General features: G+C 45.7%; 5 protein-coding genes and 1 non-coding gene across 6 annotated transcripts; 4 read left to right on the top strand and 2 right to left on the bottom strand.

The window, feature by feature from the left end:
* Nucleotides 1–330: 330 nt before the first annotated feature.
* On the bottom strand, nucleotides 331–854 carry C8R40DRAFT_1173100 (uncharacterized protein; the record flags this gene model as incomplete). The annotated part of the gene is made up of 2 exons (XM_046231960.1): nucleotides 331–623; nucleotides 785–854. The coding sequence occupies 2 exons, from the start codon at nucleotides 852–854 to the stop codon at nucleotides 331–333; spliced, it is 363 nt and encodes a 120-aa protein (XP_046084127.1).
* A 412-nt stretch (nucleotides 855–1,266) lies between these two features.
* Nucleotides 1,267–2,956, top strand: C8R40DRAFT_413962 (uncharacterized protein). The gene is made up of 4 exons (XM_046234988.1): nucleotides 1,267–1,521; nucleotides 1,597–1,653; nucleotides 1,721–2,812; nucleotides 2,871–2,956. Exons 1-4 carry the CDS (start codon nucleotides 1,349–1,351, stop codon nucleotides 2,884–2,886), a joined length of 1,338 nt encoding a protein of 445 aa, XP_046084128.1. The 5' UTR covers nucleotides 1,267–1,348; the 3' UTR covers nucleotides 2,887–2,956.
* Nucleotides 2,957–3,232: 276 nt separating this feature from the next.
* C8R40DRAFT_1173102 (uncharacterized protein) lies at nucleotides 3,233–4,316 on the bottom strand (the record flags this gene model as incomplete). Its single annotated transcript, XM_046231961.1, has 4 exons — nucleotides 3,233–3,250; nucleotides 3,303–3,404; nucleotides 3,482–3,594; nucleotides 3,686–4,316. The coding sequence occupies 4 exons, from the start codon at nucleotides 4,314–4,316 to the stop codon at nucleotides 3,233–3,235; spliced, it is 864 nt and encodes a 287-aa protein (XP_046084129.1).
* Nucleotides 4,317–8,675: 4,359 nt separating this feature from the next.
* Nucleotides 8,676–8,774, top strand: C8R40DRAFT_t173. The gene has a single exon. It is a non-coding gene; the product is annotated as a tRNA-Gln (tRNA).
* A 419-nt stretch (nucleotides 8,775–9,193) lies between these two features.
* Nucleotides 9,194–11,487, top strand: C8R40DRAFT_1150610 (uncharacterized protein). The gene is made up of 5 exons (XM_046229547.1): nucleotides 9,194–9,436; nucleotides 9,515–10,468; nucleotides 10,550–10,928; nucleotides 11,031–11,158; nucleotides 11,227–11,487. The coding sequence occupies exons 1-4, from the start codon at nucleotides 9,329–9,331 to the stop codon at nucleotides 11,084–11,086; spliced, it is 1,497 nt and encodes a 498-aa protein (XP_046084130.1). The 5' UTR covers nucleotides 9,194–9,328; the 3' UTR covers nucleotides 11,087–11,158; nucleotides 11,227–11,487.
* A 2,423-nt stretch (nucleotides 11,488–13,910) lies between these two features.
* Nucleotides 13,911–15,927, top strand: C8R40DRAFT_414280 (uncharacterized protein). Its single transcript, XM_046234989.1, has 8 exons — nucleotides 13,911–14,253; nucleotides 14,304–14,346; nucleotides 14,419–14,629; nucleotides 14,692–14,794; nucleotides 14,924–15,074; nucleotides 15,136–15,250; nucleotides 15,310–15,384; nucleotides 15,438–15,927. The coding sequence occupies exons 1-8, from the start codon at nucleotides 14,181–14,183 to the stop codon at nucleotides 15,768–15,770; spliced, it is 1,104 nt and encodes a 367-aa protein (XP_046084131.1). The 5' UTR covers nucleotides 13,911–14,180; the 3' UTR covers nucleotides 15,771–15,927.
* The last annotated feature ends 43 nt before the right edge of the window (nucleotides 15,928–15,970 follow it).

The raw sequence follows: 15,970 nt of genomic DNA on the forward strand, positions 1-15,970 counted from the left end.
GACAATCATCATCACGTTATGGTGGGTAGTAAGTAGCACAAGAGTACAGTGAAAACGGTAGGACAGGGGACAAGAAACACAAACGATATAGTACTATGGGGTGCTATTTTGAAAAGCACAACGGAGATTATCAGACCCATACAGAAGAATAAAATGATGAGACTTTTTCCGTTTGCGATTTGAGACGGATACAGAGCCAACAGTAGAGCGGTATGCAGGAGGATCGATCCCATCTTTGCCGTTACGTAGTATGGCTTTCACGCGAGAGATGTCCACTTCGACCCTGTTACCAGCCTCCATAGCGCAACGCAAGCAAAATTGAGTAGGTGATCAAAACCCTCGTCCCCTTCCCCGTCCTCTCCCTCTCCCACCGCCCCTCCCCCTATCACCGCCTCTCGGCGCACCGCGTCCTCGGGCTCTTGCTCCCGGTGCCTCTGCGCCCCTGCGACCCTTCGGTTTCGGCGCATCATCAACGAGAAGGGTATCCAAAGGTAAGGCATCAGGAAGGACAAAGTATCGGATGTTGTTACCCCTGATGGAAAGTGTATCGAGGGAGACGGGGTCCCGGGTACGAGTGGTAAGTTTGACGGTCTTGAGATGGGTGTTCATTTGCATGTCAACTCCTGCGAGGATAGTTGTGTGAGTGTTATGAGTATTAAAATGGGGAAAATGGATAGATGGATGGATTGATGGATGGAATAAATAATGAGTAGATCGTGGGTGAGTAAGATGTGGGTAATTAGGAGGTAGAGAGTGGGGATAAAAATTGTTGGGAAGAACGTACCGGTGATAGTACCATGAACAACAGACCCATTCTTCAATTCCACCGTCACTGTCTCATTATTCAGCTTCATCAGGAACCTATCAAAGAAATAAACAACATTTTCATGGTCAGTCGCAGTTGTATCTTGTTCGGAGCATAGATTCCTATACGCGGACCCCAGTCCATCCTGAATCCTCCCCCAACCAGGCTCCTATTCCAAGAACGACTGATCCGCTAGATGTCCTAACAAGCACTAGCACAAGCACAGCCAACGATGCATAGGAGTACCCAACAAAAGCACCAAGCCAAGCCAGAGGAAAACATAACGCGCAGAACCAAGCGAACAACTTACCGTACGAGCTTCATTTTTTATTTCGAAAAGACTTGACTGTTATTGGACCAGGTATTGTGCGGCTTTGAATAATAGGTCCAGATAAACTCCCTCTTGAAGATGGTTTCGCGTGAAACGGCACGATATCGATAGAGTTTCGTGTCGTGAAGAGTTTGGCTTAACCCTAACCTTACTAGGCCTGACCTTTACACCACAATCTTCAGTAATTCTCACGGCCAACCATATTCATTATTATGGATCCATCCACGCTTTCCCTGTTTGCAGCGACGCCCCAGCAAATTGAAGCTTCTAGCAGAAGGACGGGAGCTTCAGCATGGGGCAATGGAATGACCTTGGATCAATATGTGCAACGCGATCTGGATTTGCAGAAATCCGAATGCGGGAGAGATGGGAAGTTAATGATTTGGTAAGTAAAGTGGAACTGGAGCGCTGAGCTCGAAGCCAAGGTTCATGGACGCTTCCTCCACTGAGATGTTGCTAGGGTACTTGCACCGCGAAACGATCCTGAGACGCTTGACTTTCTTTGTTCCTGTGAAACGTCCGTACGCGACTAATTTATATGTTTACTCTTGTCATGACCAAGGAAAACGTATAAAACCTCCTAGATTTCTACGGACAGGATTGACTGCGAGAAAGAATCCCAACTCTCCTGATTCAGAACCGTTGATCGAGCAAGTCGAATGTTACGGGGTTGCTTCTGTGTTCACACCTCCCTTCAATCGTGGAAAAGGATACGCTCGTCTAATGATGAGTCTGTTACATTGGATTCTGGCTGGTAACAACATGTCTCCAAATATCAGATTTCCTTCCGATATTTGGGGTTCGCAGCCCGTCCCTCCACCTGGGATGGGCAATGCTATATTCTCTGCTCTTTCAAGTGACGTAGGGTTATTCTATGAGAGTTGTAATCCTGATACTGCGGACCGAACGAAGAAGAATGGATGGATCATCAGAGGGACGAGAACAGCGAGGTGGAATCCAAAAGTCGATGTTCCTACTACCCCTGCGATAACCAGTACTGCGGGAAATTGGCGATGGTTAACCCACGAAGAGATAAACCAGCTTTGCACACAAGATGCGGAGCGCATGCGAGCGGATTTACGCGCTCGCTGGTTCGATGTCTCGTCTGTCTCGTCCTCGAAAACGAAAATCTTATTCACGTTTCTTCCATCCGGCGGCGTAGAAGCTTTCCAGCGCGAACGGCTACAGTATTTCTGGGAAAAGGAGAATATCGTGCACTGTGGTGTTGCTTTGTCTGTTCCGAGAAGCGACCTGACAAATGATTCTACGAATGACCTTGGTACGGTCCAGGCATTCGTTGCATGGACACTTGAGCTACGTCCCCCTGCGCCACGAACACTTCTCGTTACACGATTACATGCACCAAGCCCCGATTATATTTCCGAGATTGTACGCAGGATTTGGGAATATTCTATTCAACATGATATCCAAGTTGTCGAGATATGGAATTTTCCTTCGGAGCTGAGGGAGGTGGGGTATCGATCTGCAGAGCGGTGGTTTGTGCCTTTTGGGGGAGAGGAAGGTGAATTTGAGTTTGAAAGGGCACTGCATCTTCCAGCGTTTAAGTGGTATGGATATGGGCCTCAACGTATGACGGATACAGCCGACGCTGTCGCGAATGATTCAACGTCGGAAAAGGTTGATGAAAGTGAGATCGAGTGGATGTTTAATGAAAAGTAATGTTTCAGTGGTCCACTCTCCAACACTTTTGGCATTTAATTGATTCTTCTGTAGGTTTTGCTGGTGCTAGCAATGTGGAATCTGGACAGTATATCATGATGTCTTCAATTATAGTGTATAATCTGCTCCAAGTGACATGCAGAAATATCAATGGCAACAAGTGGTCAAGGGTGGTCTTGAAAAAATACTTGGGAGCAGGAATTCATCACATCAACTGGTTGATAGTTTCAACAGGAATGAGTTTTTAGTATGAGCACTCATATCCCTAATTTCAATCCCAATTGTGGCAGTCACCTTGTTTAAAGGAGAAGTGTTTCTCTTGTAATATTGGGCATCAGGATTGTAGGGTATCTCATGAATGTTCATGTATACTCCACCTCAAGCAAATTGACTTCAGATTGCATACACAATCAACCTTAACTTGTATAATTCCACTGGTGAAACAGTTAGCGCGGCGCTGATCATTCATCATCCGAGATTGATTACCTTTGTCATGACCCACTCTGGATACCCAGTAGCCTTTTCTCCACGAGCTCTAATGCCGTTCTCATCGACGGATCCTACTCCGAATTGATGTTCTTCGTCGACCTGCAAGAATGAATGAATGATAAGTGATTATACAGATAGTGGAAAGATTGTAAAAGCAGTCCGAGGTTCATACTGACTTCAAACCCGAAGTGTGCATAGATATCTCGCGTACGAGCTTTTGTTGCCTCTAGATGAACAGGTTTGGGAGTTGTTCGAGTGAACCCGTCCTTCATCATGAGCGAGCAGATTCCTATGAGATATATTTGTGAGATATACATAATAAATCGATAAAAGTTAGTTGCAATGGACAGTGGAGGAAAATAACGGTACTATCAACCTACCCATGCCCTCGAATTCGGGATCAACGACCATTTCGAGTAGATGCCACGAATCAAGCCTGTCCAGGTTACGAGAATGAAATCCTTTTTTTAATGATCGTTCAACAGCTGGTGTGAAATCGAGAAAAACTCTCTGATGAAGAATGTTGATGAAGGTTGAGTCAATAAGGGATGATAATATGAAGATTCCGTTCGGAGTGGAGGTCACCTTGAGACCCATGAATCCCCACCCCCATAAAGCTTTCAACCCACCAGAACGAATGATGTCCAGAATTCCCAAATCCACACTTTGACCAGGCTTGAGCCAGAGAGTAACGCCTATGATCATCTCCTTTTCCTCCAATCCTGGCTGTTGAATGCCTTTGGTACCATTGGGAACAACAACAACAACGACATATCCACCGGAAATAACCGTCATCTTTAATACAGCTTCTTGGAAATATCGTAAGTTCCGCATGGTTTTGACTGCGTCAGCAGAATTGGATTCATAGTGTGGCACGGCCTGCTTCACGCCGCCGTACCAGTTAAATGCCGGATCTTGTGTGAAGGCTCGAGTGAGCACACGAATTGCAGCAGGATATTCGTTGGGACGAGCAAGACGGATAGAGGTTTGCATAGGGTGTATGGAGGTCATCAGGAAGTTCTGTCACCCGTCGCAGTTGGAGGATACTAGGGCACCTGGCTGAAGAAAAAGTTACGAGAATTGATCTCACATGGAACATAACTACCAACTGAGATGTTGCACAGATATCAGGTTGTACACCACAAAACAAAATGAAGGTCAAATTGACATACAGGTAATGATGTTAAGGAGAAATCAAGATTACGCCCACATGATATGTTATGTAAAAATAACTCTATTCCCGCTAAGATAGCACTGTGGGGATGAGCCAATGTCTTCGCGGTGAAAATCTAGAGAAAATGCAAGGATTTTTACCAAAATTCATCAAAAATCCTGGGCACGAATTTTAAAACTTTTCGTGTGGCGATTATTGTGAAGCTATCGTGAATTTGGCGGGGGGCCGTGCTTATTTTAAATTATCTTTTCATAATTTTACCATAACCTCAGCTCAATTCCTTCAAAATATCTGCTGCCATATTTTTGTACATAACCTCGAGATAAAACCCACATTTTCGCCTCGAGGAAATCGGCTCATCCCCACAGTGTAGGGCTCATGGACGATGTGCGCACCTACGTCATTGTGACCAGACTGTGACCAGTCATGTGAAGGTTATTCAAATGCCCTAATTAAAGCAAGCACTAAGTACAAAAGTACGCCTAAGTTAGTAGATTACTGAAGATTAGCTACTTCTATATCTTTCATGAGTGAATCTGGAAGAATATAATGACCATGGTACATTTTCCCTGCCCATGCAGCCTGTTTAGGCCTGTTTCCCTGAGAGACCCCGGTGGTATGCATCCAACAGACTGAACATGGTGTGCTGAAACTGATGTGTCTGCAACTGGTGGTCCAAGCTGGGATCAAAGGCTGAAGCACTCTCAGGATTATTGTTCTAATAATGTTTTATTGAGATGTGAAGCTCTTTTAAGAGCAGACCATGTACCTCATTCAAATTCTCTCCCTTCTCCTTTACCTAATACCCAGTTATATCCCAGTTTATGTGCTGTAGTACATGCGGTAGTATCCTATAGCCCACTTCTTCCCTCCTTCATTGAAGTTACCTATCCGGCCTTTACGTCTTTTTGGCATTCTGAGCTTCTCGGATGTGTTTTATGATGCGTCTAGTAGCAAAAAGAGTAGTTTCCGCAGGGTTTTGGCTAATGCCACGGTGTAAAATGCGTAGATTAAAAATCAGCTTGCATACAGTTGTTCTAAAATACATTTCATAAACCTGGATATTCGGCTAAGGGTCCGAAAGCAGTTGAGAGCACTTCCCAGCAGTGAAAGCACTCAAAGCATACTGCTTTCAGTGCTTTCAGCACTGGGATCTGCTGGGATCTGCTCTCAGTGCTTAGCCGAATATCCAGGTTTTGCAGATGTGTCAACGTTCAATCCACCTTGTACTTAGTGCTCACAGACCACCCATTGACTGGTAGCGGGCCCTGCCGTTCACCGGCGCTACTTCGTTATTTGACAAAAATTCTACAATATCAATTTGACATGGTTTTGATGAGCTGACATTGGATCTGTGTCAGACACCAATGATTTACAGAATTTGCAATGAATATTTTATTTATATTGAGAGTCCCACCACAATGGCCCTTCCTTGTATGTTTTGATAACAATACAAGGAGGCTGAATATACAGGGATATGCCCAATCCTTTGAGTAAAGAATGACATGCTCAATTCTTTGTTACAAGGTTGAATATATGAAGACTCATCCTTATGTATGTTTGTTGGACGGAGTATTTCCTTCCTTAGCCAATTCATTCCGCTTACACATGATTAGCACTATTTAGTTTGTTTTTCGCACGATCCTCTCCCTCAGCTGTTCTGTTCCTCATTGGTTCGACACTGAGGGTAAGTCTCTTTTATTATACCTACATTACAGTTACTCATCTACTACATCATCGGTTCAATGCTGAGGTTTTGTTTGTGATTTGCTCTACGTATAGATACTTGACCTCCAGGAATGTTGTTCAATTTGCAATTTAAGTGCCATACTTCCTTTTTAGACCACCCCTTTTTGCCTATTTATGGTATCCTTTAGCGCCGCACCCCGCACGGCAGTCCCCGACTCTGAAAGTCAATATTTTAGTTGAATATAAAACCTAATTTCCCTTTCTATTAGAAAGTGTGCTTAAAAAACAAACCCACATAGTAGCCTGGCAGCATAAGCAGGTATGTCCAGGGTACATCTATCTACCTCTCTCCCATTGCCATGTTGAATCTAAAAATGTGTGTTCCCCTTGAGATGGATGGGAACAGCTCTAAGCCTCTCTAAGCAGTGCACTGCAGTGCACCGGAAACCCCGAAAGTACAGCACATTTGCATCAGACTGCAAAATGCTGCAAACCAGTGTGCTGGAACCCCCGAAAGGCACTGCACATTTGTGTCACTGGGACACTACCATCACAAAAACTCATGACTTTTGATTGCCATTTGGTGTGAACAAGGACCTCCTCTTTCAGAGTCGGTGATGAAGTCACAGAGTCTTAAAACCATTCAGTTGGATGTGACATGCACATGACATTGTGTGACTACTCCCAAAGTATCACTGCTGTTTGGTTTAGCAGTGTTTTAAGTCCGTTTTCATTTCCATTTCTCACTGTAACCTCTGTTAGCACACCATTATTCACTGAAACAGGCATCATGCCTATCCACACCTGCCGTGCATCACTTGCACTATGATACCTGAAATACCTCATTACTCTCCCTTCTTCTTCTTACTATGCCTCCCTGGCCCTCGGGGAGAATGACAATCTTCACTGCAATGGCTCACTGTGCTGGCTTTTGGATTTGGACTATGCAATCTCCCAACTCCCAGGGCACCACCACCTCCCTCACCTTTGGGATCTCAATAGCAACTGAATCAACAGTCTGATCAAAGCCATTAACTATTGCACAAAATCCAATCTACAATCACATATGTCTAAGACATCTGGTCAAAACTTTCTCTACTGAGATACTGCTTAGAACTAAAGGAAGAGGGTCCCGCGAAACTGCAATTCATCGGACTTTGCTATTATATTATCTCATTCAAATCAACAACCACACTCATTGTCGTACTGTCACCAAGCTCCTCTGTGGTGACTTTACCCCCCCCCCCCCCCCCCCCCCCCCCTAATGTTCTGAGCCTCTGTCTTACCCCTTTGTCAGCTTACTTTGACTGAGGTTCTCAATTGTGCCCCTGTTGTGCATGTGATGTAATCTACAGAGAGAAACTCCACAACATGTTCTCTTCCAATGCTTGATGCTTACCACTATCATGTTTCTCTGCTCAGAGTTTTTTTTTGTGTCTATGCGACATTCTTGACTGCTAGCTATCACACATCCCCAATTTATTGGATTCCACTGCTTTATACTATGTTAGGCTTGTTTCCCTGTGGGATCCTGTACTCGATGGACCCCCACGTATTTATCTTATTTATTTATCTATCTATCTATCTGTATGCTATGTATACTATGTATGAAGAATTGGAAGTTATGATTAATCAAATGGCTTCAATGTAATGGTTCTATTGGCCAAGTGAATGCTGTGCACAGTTGTGCAGACTTGCAGACTTGCAGTGGCCCTCAATTGCATGTACAGTGGCCTTCAATTGCATCATGTGTTCAGTAACACTGTCTGATATCATCTGATACAATTCATATAGAAACGGTCCCCCTCCCCCAAACAGTGCCCCCCCCCCTTCCCCCCTTGCCATACTTTTTTCTGGGGTAAATGATATGAATGATGAATGTATACTTTGTGTTTGTTGGTGATTGATTATTGAAATATTTAGCTATGTTCTTGACTTTTCAGCTATGTCCTTGACTTTATTATTATTATGCATGCATGCATGCATGTTATACGAGGGAGTGAATATATGATGGAGTGAATATATGATTGAGTGATTAGACCAAGTAGATTAGACCAACTACACTAGATTAGATCAACTACACTAGATTAGACCAACTACACTAGATTAGACCAACTACACTAGATTAGACCAACTAGGCTACAAAGCTATAGCTATAATGGTGATGACTGATGTTCTGCCTTGTTCTCCTGGCATGCATACCTGAGTAGTATTCTCCTGGCATGCACACCTGAGCAGCCTGAGCAGCCTGAGCAGCCTGAGCAGTAGCCCCTGATTCCTGAAGCATTACTTGAAAGCCATGGAAAAGCCATGGAAAATGGGATTATGGTTTTAGAGTAAAGAATGGGTTTGATCTGTTCATGGTGTTCTGGTAATATTGTTCACTCATATTATTTTCTCTGATAATACTATACACTCATTTTCTCTCTGAGAATCTGATAATCTTATTCACACTCACTCTCTCTCTGATAACACATAATACCATCCACTCACTTTGAAGAGGTAATGGTCTAATAGTGTAGAGGTTATCACACGGGATTCTGATATTTCACATTTTAGATGGTATATATATTCCCGTGACCCAGGTTCGAGTCCTGGTTAGACCTTTTTCGACTTTTCGACCTCACTCTTTCGTGTTGAATTCTCGGTTACTATTAGTGGGTTTTGGTTGGTTTTGGTTTTGTTTGTGTTTCTCACGCCTGCTGCTATTACTAGTTCCAAGGACTGGACTATACATCTGCTATACATAAACCCGACGACGACAACAGCGACTCGACTCCTCCTCCTCCTCCTCGACTCCTACCACGACGAGGACGAAATCGACTCCGACACCGACGACGAGTACGAAGGCTTGGGTGTGTATGATTCTAGAAAGATGGTGAATATGGTACCTCGGGCACCGGTAGTTCGTAGGTTGCCGAAGACGATAAAGCAGTTGTTGGAGCAAGCTACTGCTACGAGTACTACCAGTACCTCCAGTACCTCCAGTACTTCGTCCGCCCCACCGCTGAACTCACTAACCTCGATAACTGGGCACGTCCGCTCCATCCGTCGCCAAAAACGGTGCACGTTCGCGTTGATCGAGGATGGGAGTACGTCCGAGGGGCTGCAGGCTGTTTTTAGACATGGGGTTGTTCAACGGGGAGGAACGAGTACGGCGATGGTAGAGAAACTCAAACAAATAACGTTCGGAGCTGCGGTGAATGTGACTGGGAGGTTGGTGGAGAGTAAAGGGCCGGGGCAGGATGTGGAGTTGGTTGTGGAGGGTGTGGATGGGGTGGAGGGGGTTGAGGGGGTTGAGGTGGTGGAGGGGGTTGGGGGGGTGGAGGGGGTTGGGGGGGTGGAGGGGGTTGAGGTGGTGGGGAGGTGTGATCCGGATACGTATCCTTTGCAGTTGCATCATTCTTCCTCCCCTTCCTCTGTCTCCTCCTCTGTCACCCCTGGTGCTCACTCGTCCTCTGGTATCCCTTCGTCCTCTGGCCCCCACTCGTCCTCTGGCGCTCACTCCGCGGAATACCTCCGCGAACACCTACACCTCCGTCTGCGCACACCCGGGATGCAGCATACGATGCGTCTACGCGCCAAGGTCAAAGAAGCGCTGGAGGGGTATTTGACGGGGGAACAGGAGTTTGTGTATGTGCATACGCCGGTTATTACGGGGATTGATGCGGAGGGAGGGGGGGAGAGTTTTAGGGTTGGGAGGATTGGGAAGGAGAACACGAATCGTGAGGCGGGAAAGGAAGAGGAAGAAGAAGAGTTCTTCGGCCGACCAGCTCATCTGACTGTATCGTCGCAGCTCCATCTGGAAGCGTTCCAAGCGGCACTGGGGAGGGTGTATACCCTTGCACCGTGTTTTAGAGCTGAGAGGAGCATGACGGGGAGACATCTTGCGGAGTTTTGGATGTTGGAGTGTGAATGGGGTGGGGTGGGAGATATAATAGGGATGGATGGGGCGAGGGAGGGGTTGGTGTCCCCTTCCTCCTCCTCACGCGATTTACATGGTCTGTGTACGTTTGTGGAAGATATGCTCCGGTATACTATTGCGCGGGTTCTTCCTAACACGGACAACGAAGTTGCTCAAGCAGCGTTCAGTCAGAAACCTTGGCCTAGGATTACGTACACCGAGGCTATACGTATTCTACAACAAGCTCAGCCCCTGTTCACGTACCCCCCGATTCTTGGACATTCTCTACAATCAGAACACGAGAAATACCTCGCAGAGGTGGTGTTCAACGGTCCGGTGTTTGTTATGGACTACCCGCGCGGGGTGAAGCCGTTTTATATGAGGGTTAATGGGGATGTTGGGGATGCTACGTCGAATGAAGAAGGGGTAGAAGGGGTAGAAGGAGTAGGAGTAGAAGGGGAAGGAGTGACTGAAGAGAAGAAGAATATGGAGACAGTAGCGTGTTTTGATCTCCTCGTTCCTCGGGTCGGGGAACTCGTGGGGGGCAGTGTGAGGGAAGAGAGGTATGAGGTGTTGAGGATGAGTATGGTTGAGGCTGGGTTGATTTCTTCCCCTTCTCCTTCCTCCCCTTCCTCCCCTTCCCCCTCGTCTCCCTTGTCTCTCTCCTCCCCCTCGTCTCCCTCGTCTCCCTTGTTTCCCTCGTCTCCCTCCTCTTCTCCTTCCCCCACCTCCCCCTCGTCTAAAAAACCCCCCCAAAACCCATACGAATGGTACCTCGACCTCCGCCGCCACGGGTCGGTCCCACATGGTGGGTTTGGGATGGGGTTCGAGAGGTTGATTATGTGGTTAGGGGTAGGTGGGGGTGCAGGTGGGGTAGGAGGTGGAGGTGGAGGTGGAGGTGATAGTAATGTGGGTGGGGTAAGTGGAGGAGGGGGTGGGGTAGGTGGGGGTGGGGTAGGGAATATCAGAGAAAGCGTGGGGATGCCGAGGTGGAAAGGGTGGATGGGGATGTGAGGATGTGAGGGTTCGTTGATTGAAACTTTGAGCTTAGCGCTTAGTCCTTAGGCTTAGGCTTGAGTGTGTAGAGTGAGTGCATAGGTGCATGGTAGATGAAAAAGTATTCACAGACCGATCTTGTTCCTCGTATACGGAAGAGTCCTTCAAGAATGCTGGGTCTCCTTCTGAGTCATAGCACTGATCGGAAGTGGTACGTACATACGACGAACATTTTCATTTTTCCGGAATAAGTTCGGTTTCGAGTTTGTGCTAGTAGGCTGTGGTGGTAGGTCCACTCAACCACTGGCGGGAGTAAGTAGAAGTATGATATGTAGTATCGACGGCTATCGACGGGCTAGGGCCTGCTACAGCGTGCTCCCCTCTGAGTCCATGTGGTAATAATTATAATTTAAAACATTCATCTTGTTTTCCTGTACAGGAAAAACAACTTACTTAACTTTGACTAAGAAGTTCTATCCTTGTCATTGCGGTCCCAGTGGGAAGTACCGCAATAATGTTTCGCATTGGTACATGGCATCGATAAGTTGGAAAATAACGCGGCTGAGTCAAGGATGACTCTGAATCTGTTGGTTTTTTGATGATTGAGGTAGAACGCGTTGAACGGGAGTAGTTCATTGAGGTTTTGCAAAACCGGTTGACTGTGAGGTATTCTGATAAGCACCCCCCATATGATGAGCACTCAGTGGAGAGACATCATTGGCTTCTATGGGTGTCGCGAGTCACAGATCGTACCGTGCTACCCGCAGCGCTACTAGGGGTTCCCTCCGAGGTCAACTGGTTGTGTTGGAAGTAGAATATAGTATAAATTCGGGAGTAGACTCCAATAAAAGAATTTTTCCAGGAGATTGCAGTGAGGCTTAAGATATGTTTCAAATGCATTAAATGATATGATATGATCCTCCCCAGATGTTGTAACTTGTTCGTTAGTATGATTTCACATTATCGGAAAGTACAAACGGCCCGGGGTGCAAAACACGAAAAAGTTGTAAAATCCCGCAAGTTTCAAGCCTGTTCAATGTGTGTGTGTGTATGGAGTAGGACTCGGTCAGCCACAAGGACGACTCGGCTTAACCTGCGATGACAGTCGTCATCTTGTTAAGCTTTATTATACTTACATAGCGTCCTGGGAGTAGTAATATCGGAATGGTTCACATTATCTATATCTGCTTCAGATTGTTCAGCGCTGATCAAAGGGCCTGGTTATTGCGATAGGTTGGCGTTGTGAACGCGGCTTAGATGAGATAAGTTGTTGAAAAGCGCCGCTTGGGATGAGATCTGTTGGTTGATTGCAGTGATTCAAAGGAATGGGGTGCTTTGTTTGATGTCAGTGCCGAGTTGGACGAGCGATGAACGCTTGAGCGGGGAGGGTGTTATACTGGAGTTTTTGCAAACCTGGTTGAGGTATTTTGATGAAAGCCTGAAGAGGGAAAGTGGCAGTCGTATTACATAAGCACCTCCCCCATGAGCACTGAAGGGAGACATGAGTTCGATGAGTCTTCTTTCTAGATAAACGAGTTTCTGGTTAAAGTGGACTCACTCCTCTGATGATGGTGATTTCAAGAATTGTAAATCCGCAAGGTCTGTGTGTACGGCGTATCCATTTTTGTGACCATGAGAAATAACAATCATCTTGACTCGTTAGCCATCCTGGGACTGGGAGTTTTCACATTGTCTGTATCTGCCTTCAAGGTGTTTTAGCGCTGATCAAACTTGGGCCTGGTATTGCGATAGTGTAACGTTGTAAACGCGGCTTAGATGAGTTTGTTGACCTTGTTGGTTGATTGTGATGATTTGGATGGTTTTGTGTCACAGTGGGTCGACCGCTGTCGCGTCAGATGAACTTTTCCGAGCGATAAACGCGTTCGGTGGGGTATGACTCGGAGTTGATTTGAGGATGCATTAAGCTTCGGGAATCAAGAATCAAAGCACTGCCAGTAGAGCCTGAGCTAGCCTGAGGAGGGAAAGTCCTGGAAAGTCGGAATCAGAAAAGGTTGCGTACATCGTCGATAGGTATCTAAGATGGCTGTAGATTTACACACTATGTAGATTAGGTTCACCTTGAGAACTTGAAGTAATATCGACGCTTTCACGATTTTCGTCCATCAAATTGGAGACATATGCTCTCAGAGGCGGCTCTCATATGCTTTCTAGCGCCCCCCCAATAAACATTGTGAGCCACAATGACAGAGTATGATAGAGTATGATGTGTACACCATTGATCGACTCGGAGATTGAATATTGAATTCTTCAGTGTGCCTCGGAGTCGGTGAAAATCAGAAGACGGAACAAGAAAAGAACCCTCCTGGAACCCTGGAAGCTCTTGGAAGAACAAGCAGAACGTCAGTTCTGTGTGTTCAACAGTGTCAACCTAATCAGTGCTTATCTAATCATTCATTCTTTATCATGGTACTCTCCCATTGTGCGTCTGATTTTTCCCAGTCTGGACTCTGATGAGAGCTGATGAGTCATTCTTATCAGGCTTCAGTTCTTCGCGCTACTAGGGATTCCTCGAAATGGAACGATTTGAGTAATGTTTATCTCCCGGATTAGCATCTCTTAGGCAGTGGCACTGTTCGCGTACCACGCACCATTTGAGCTTTCTTTTCAAGCTCTGAACGTTAAACGTTAAACGCTGGAACTGCCCTCGAGAATTAGCCTCGAATACGTACCAGACTCAAGAATGATTAATGACACCGCATCGATTTCCACGTACGAATTTAGCACGAAGGGGCGCCTACTACCTCATCTCGCTCCCTCCCCTGCTTCTTTTTCCCGGTCGTTAAATTTTCACTGCCACTCTGGGTATATACTTCGACCCAAGTAGTTGCCTGAATGAATCATAAATCACCGTGAACGATGTCATGAAGGCAGTTTCGATTCACTTTCAATTTTGGGGGGGTTTGGCTCGCTCTTCTATCTATTAAAGCATCCGGATCCCACTCATGGCTAAGATTATCTCGAAGTGTGTGGGTGACTGATACATAAAAGTATCTCCCCCACCCGTCAGTTGGCGCTCAGTCCCCCCTCCCCAATCCGAGTTTTCGCTGTTTCTGTGTCTTCTAGTGGACAGCGCAGATACGTAGTGTTCAATATGACAGATCAGACTGGGTTGTCCCTTCCCAAATCTTATTTCCTGTCGGTCTTCTGCGAGGGAATATTCCATGGTGAGTTTCTTTACTAATGGCATTTTGTCTCTATTCTGATGTGGCCCCAGGCATGTATACGACTCTGTTCTGCAGCGCAATGTATCTGCTTTTGTGCGTATTATTCTTTGTCGTGATTATGGTAGTGTTATCAGGCTGCTTACTGAAGGAACTTGACAGGCGAAGACACAGACGGAAATCGAAAAGAATCACGAATACTATCATGACGATTTTGACTGTGGTCATGTATTGTATATCCACCGTCCATCTTGCGCTCTCTGTGCGTATGAACTTGGTAGCGCTGTTCACGCAAAAGGCAGCAGATGGTGGAGAAACACTGTATGATGACCAGGGGTCCCCGTTGTACTTTGGTCAAGTCGCTTTTGAGGTTATCAATGTATGAGTGCTGAGTGCTCATTGGTTTTTTCTTGAATTTAATCTTATTTGGTTTTTGTTTAGTGCGTTCTCGGTGATTCAATAGTGACATGGCGGACATGGGTTCTCTGGGGTCGCGACTGGAGAGCGATCTACTTTCCATGTTTTCTCATGGTCGGTAGCTCTGGTAAGCTTGAGTTTGATCTTCCTGTAGGGTCTGATGCTGATGGTTTTACCTTCTCTCTTGGCCGTACCCTGGTTTCACCTTCTCTCTTGGCCGTACTCCCCCCTTGTATCCGACGACGGCTTTTTCTAGTCACAGGAAGCGTCATGGTTTACCAATTCTCGTTATCGCCTCCTGGCCAACCGAACTTCAGCAATAATACCACCATCTGGTTTTCGATATTCGGTGGATTCAGTTTCCTTACAAATTTCTATGCTGTTATCGTGATCTCGCTCAAAACATGGTAAGATTTTGATTAGTGTGTTGTGTTCACGTTAAACTGTAACTGAAAATCCGTCAATTAGGTTGCACCAAAGAAAAATGAAGCGTGTTTGCGTTGATGTCCTTGTTAATGGACCTCGATACTATGGTGCTTTGTTTCTGGTTATAGAGTCTGGTGGGATTTATTGCATAGCCGTGGTACGTACAATTCTGCACATCCCCAGTTGCTGAACTAATCATGGTGGTGTCCCTTCCAGATTTTGGTTATTATCTTCTTCGTCCAGTCAAGTAATGTTGTCATTATACTTGCCGACATGCTTGCGCATCTTACTGTGAGTATCAAGACACATGAACTCGATAATTTTCGTCTAAAAACTTCATTCAGGGAATATATCCGACCGTCATCATCGTTCTAGTATGCTTGAAATTGACTCAGCATGATGAGATGACGCGTAAAGAAGCTACGCTTGCCTCAATGCAATTTAGAGGACATCCGCTGGCAACCACGACTATTCAAAACGAAGCTATGAACCCCTCAAGAACCTATCCCCTCCGGCCAATGAAGTTCAATGGACTGGGTAGCCATATAGAAGACTCACCTGCAGGTGGGAGTAGTGATGACATCGATGATTCCGAGGGCAACCTAGGCCTTTCGCGAAAAGAGTCGGACATAAAATTTAAACAGCATGATGTTGTCATTGATTTCGATGAAGAATAAATTTATCATACGGGATCTTCACGCGTCTAGATGGCACTTCTTTCCCCACCGAACAACTTCGGACTTTGGACTCATATATTGATACTTACAAATTACTCGCCGTAGTAAGAAACAATATGATGGTCATTCATAGCTACCAGGCTATACTTAGAAATAGTTGATAATTCTGTCTTTATCATTTGAAAGCTTTTGAAAGGAAC

The sequence above is a fragment of the Lentinula edodes genome, assembly GCF_021015755.1.
Source record: "Lentinula edodes strain Le(Bin) 0899 ss11 chromosome Unknown C8R40scaffold_28, whole genome shotgun sequence".
In the NCBI taxonomy this organism is placed as follows: domain Eukaryota; kingdom Fungi; phylum Basidiomycota; class Agaricomycetes; order Agaricales; family Omphalotaceae; genus Lentinula; species Lentinula edodes.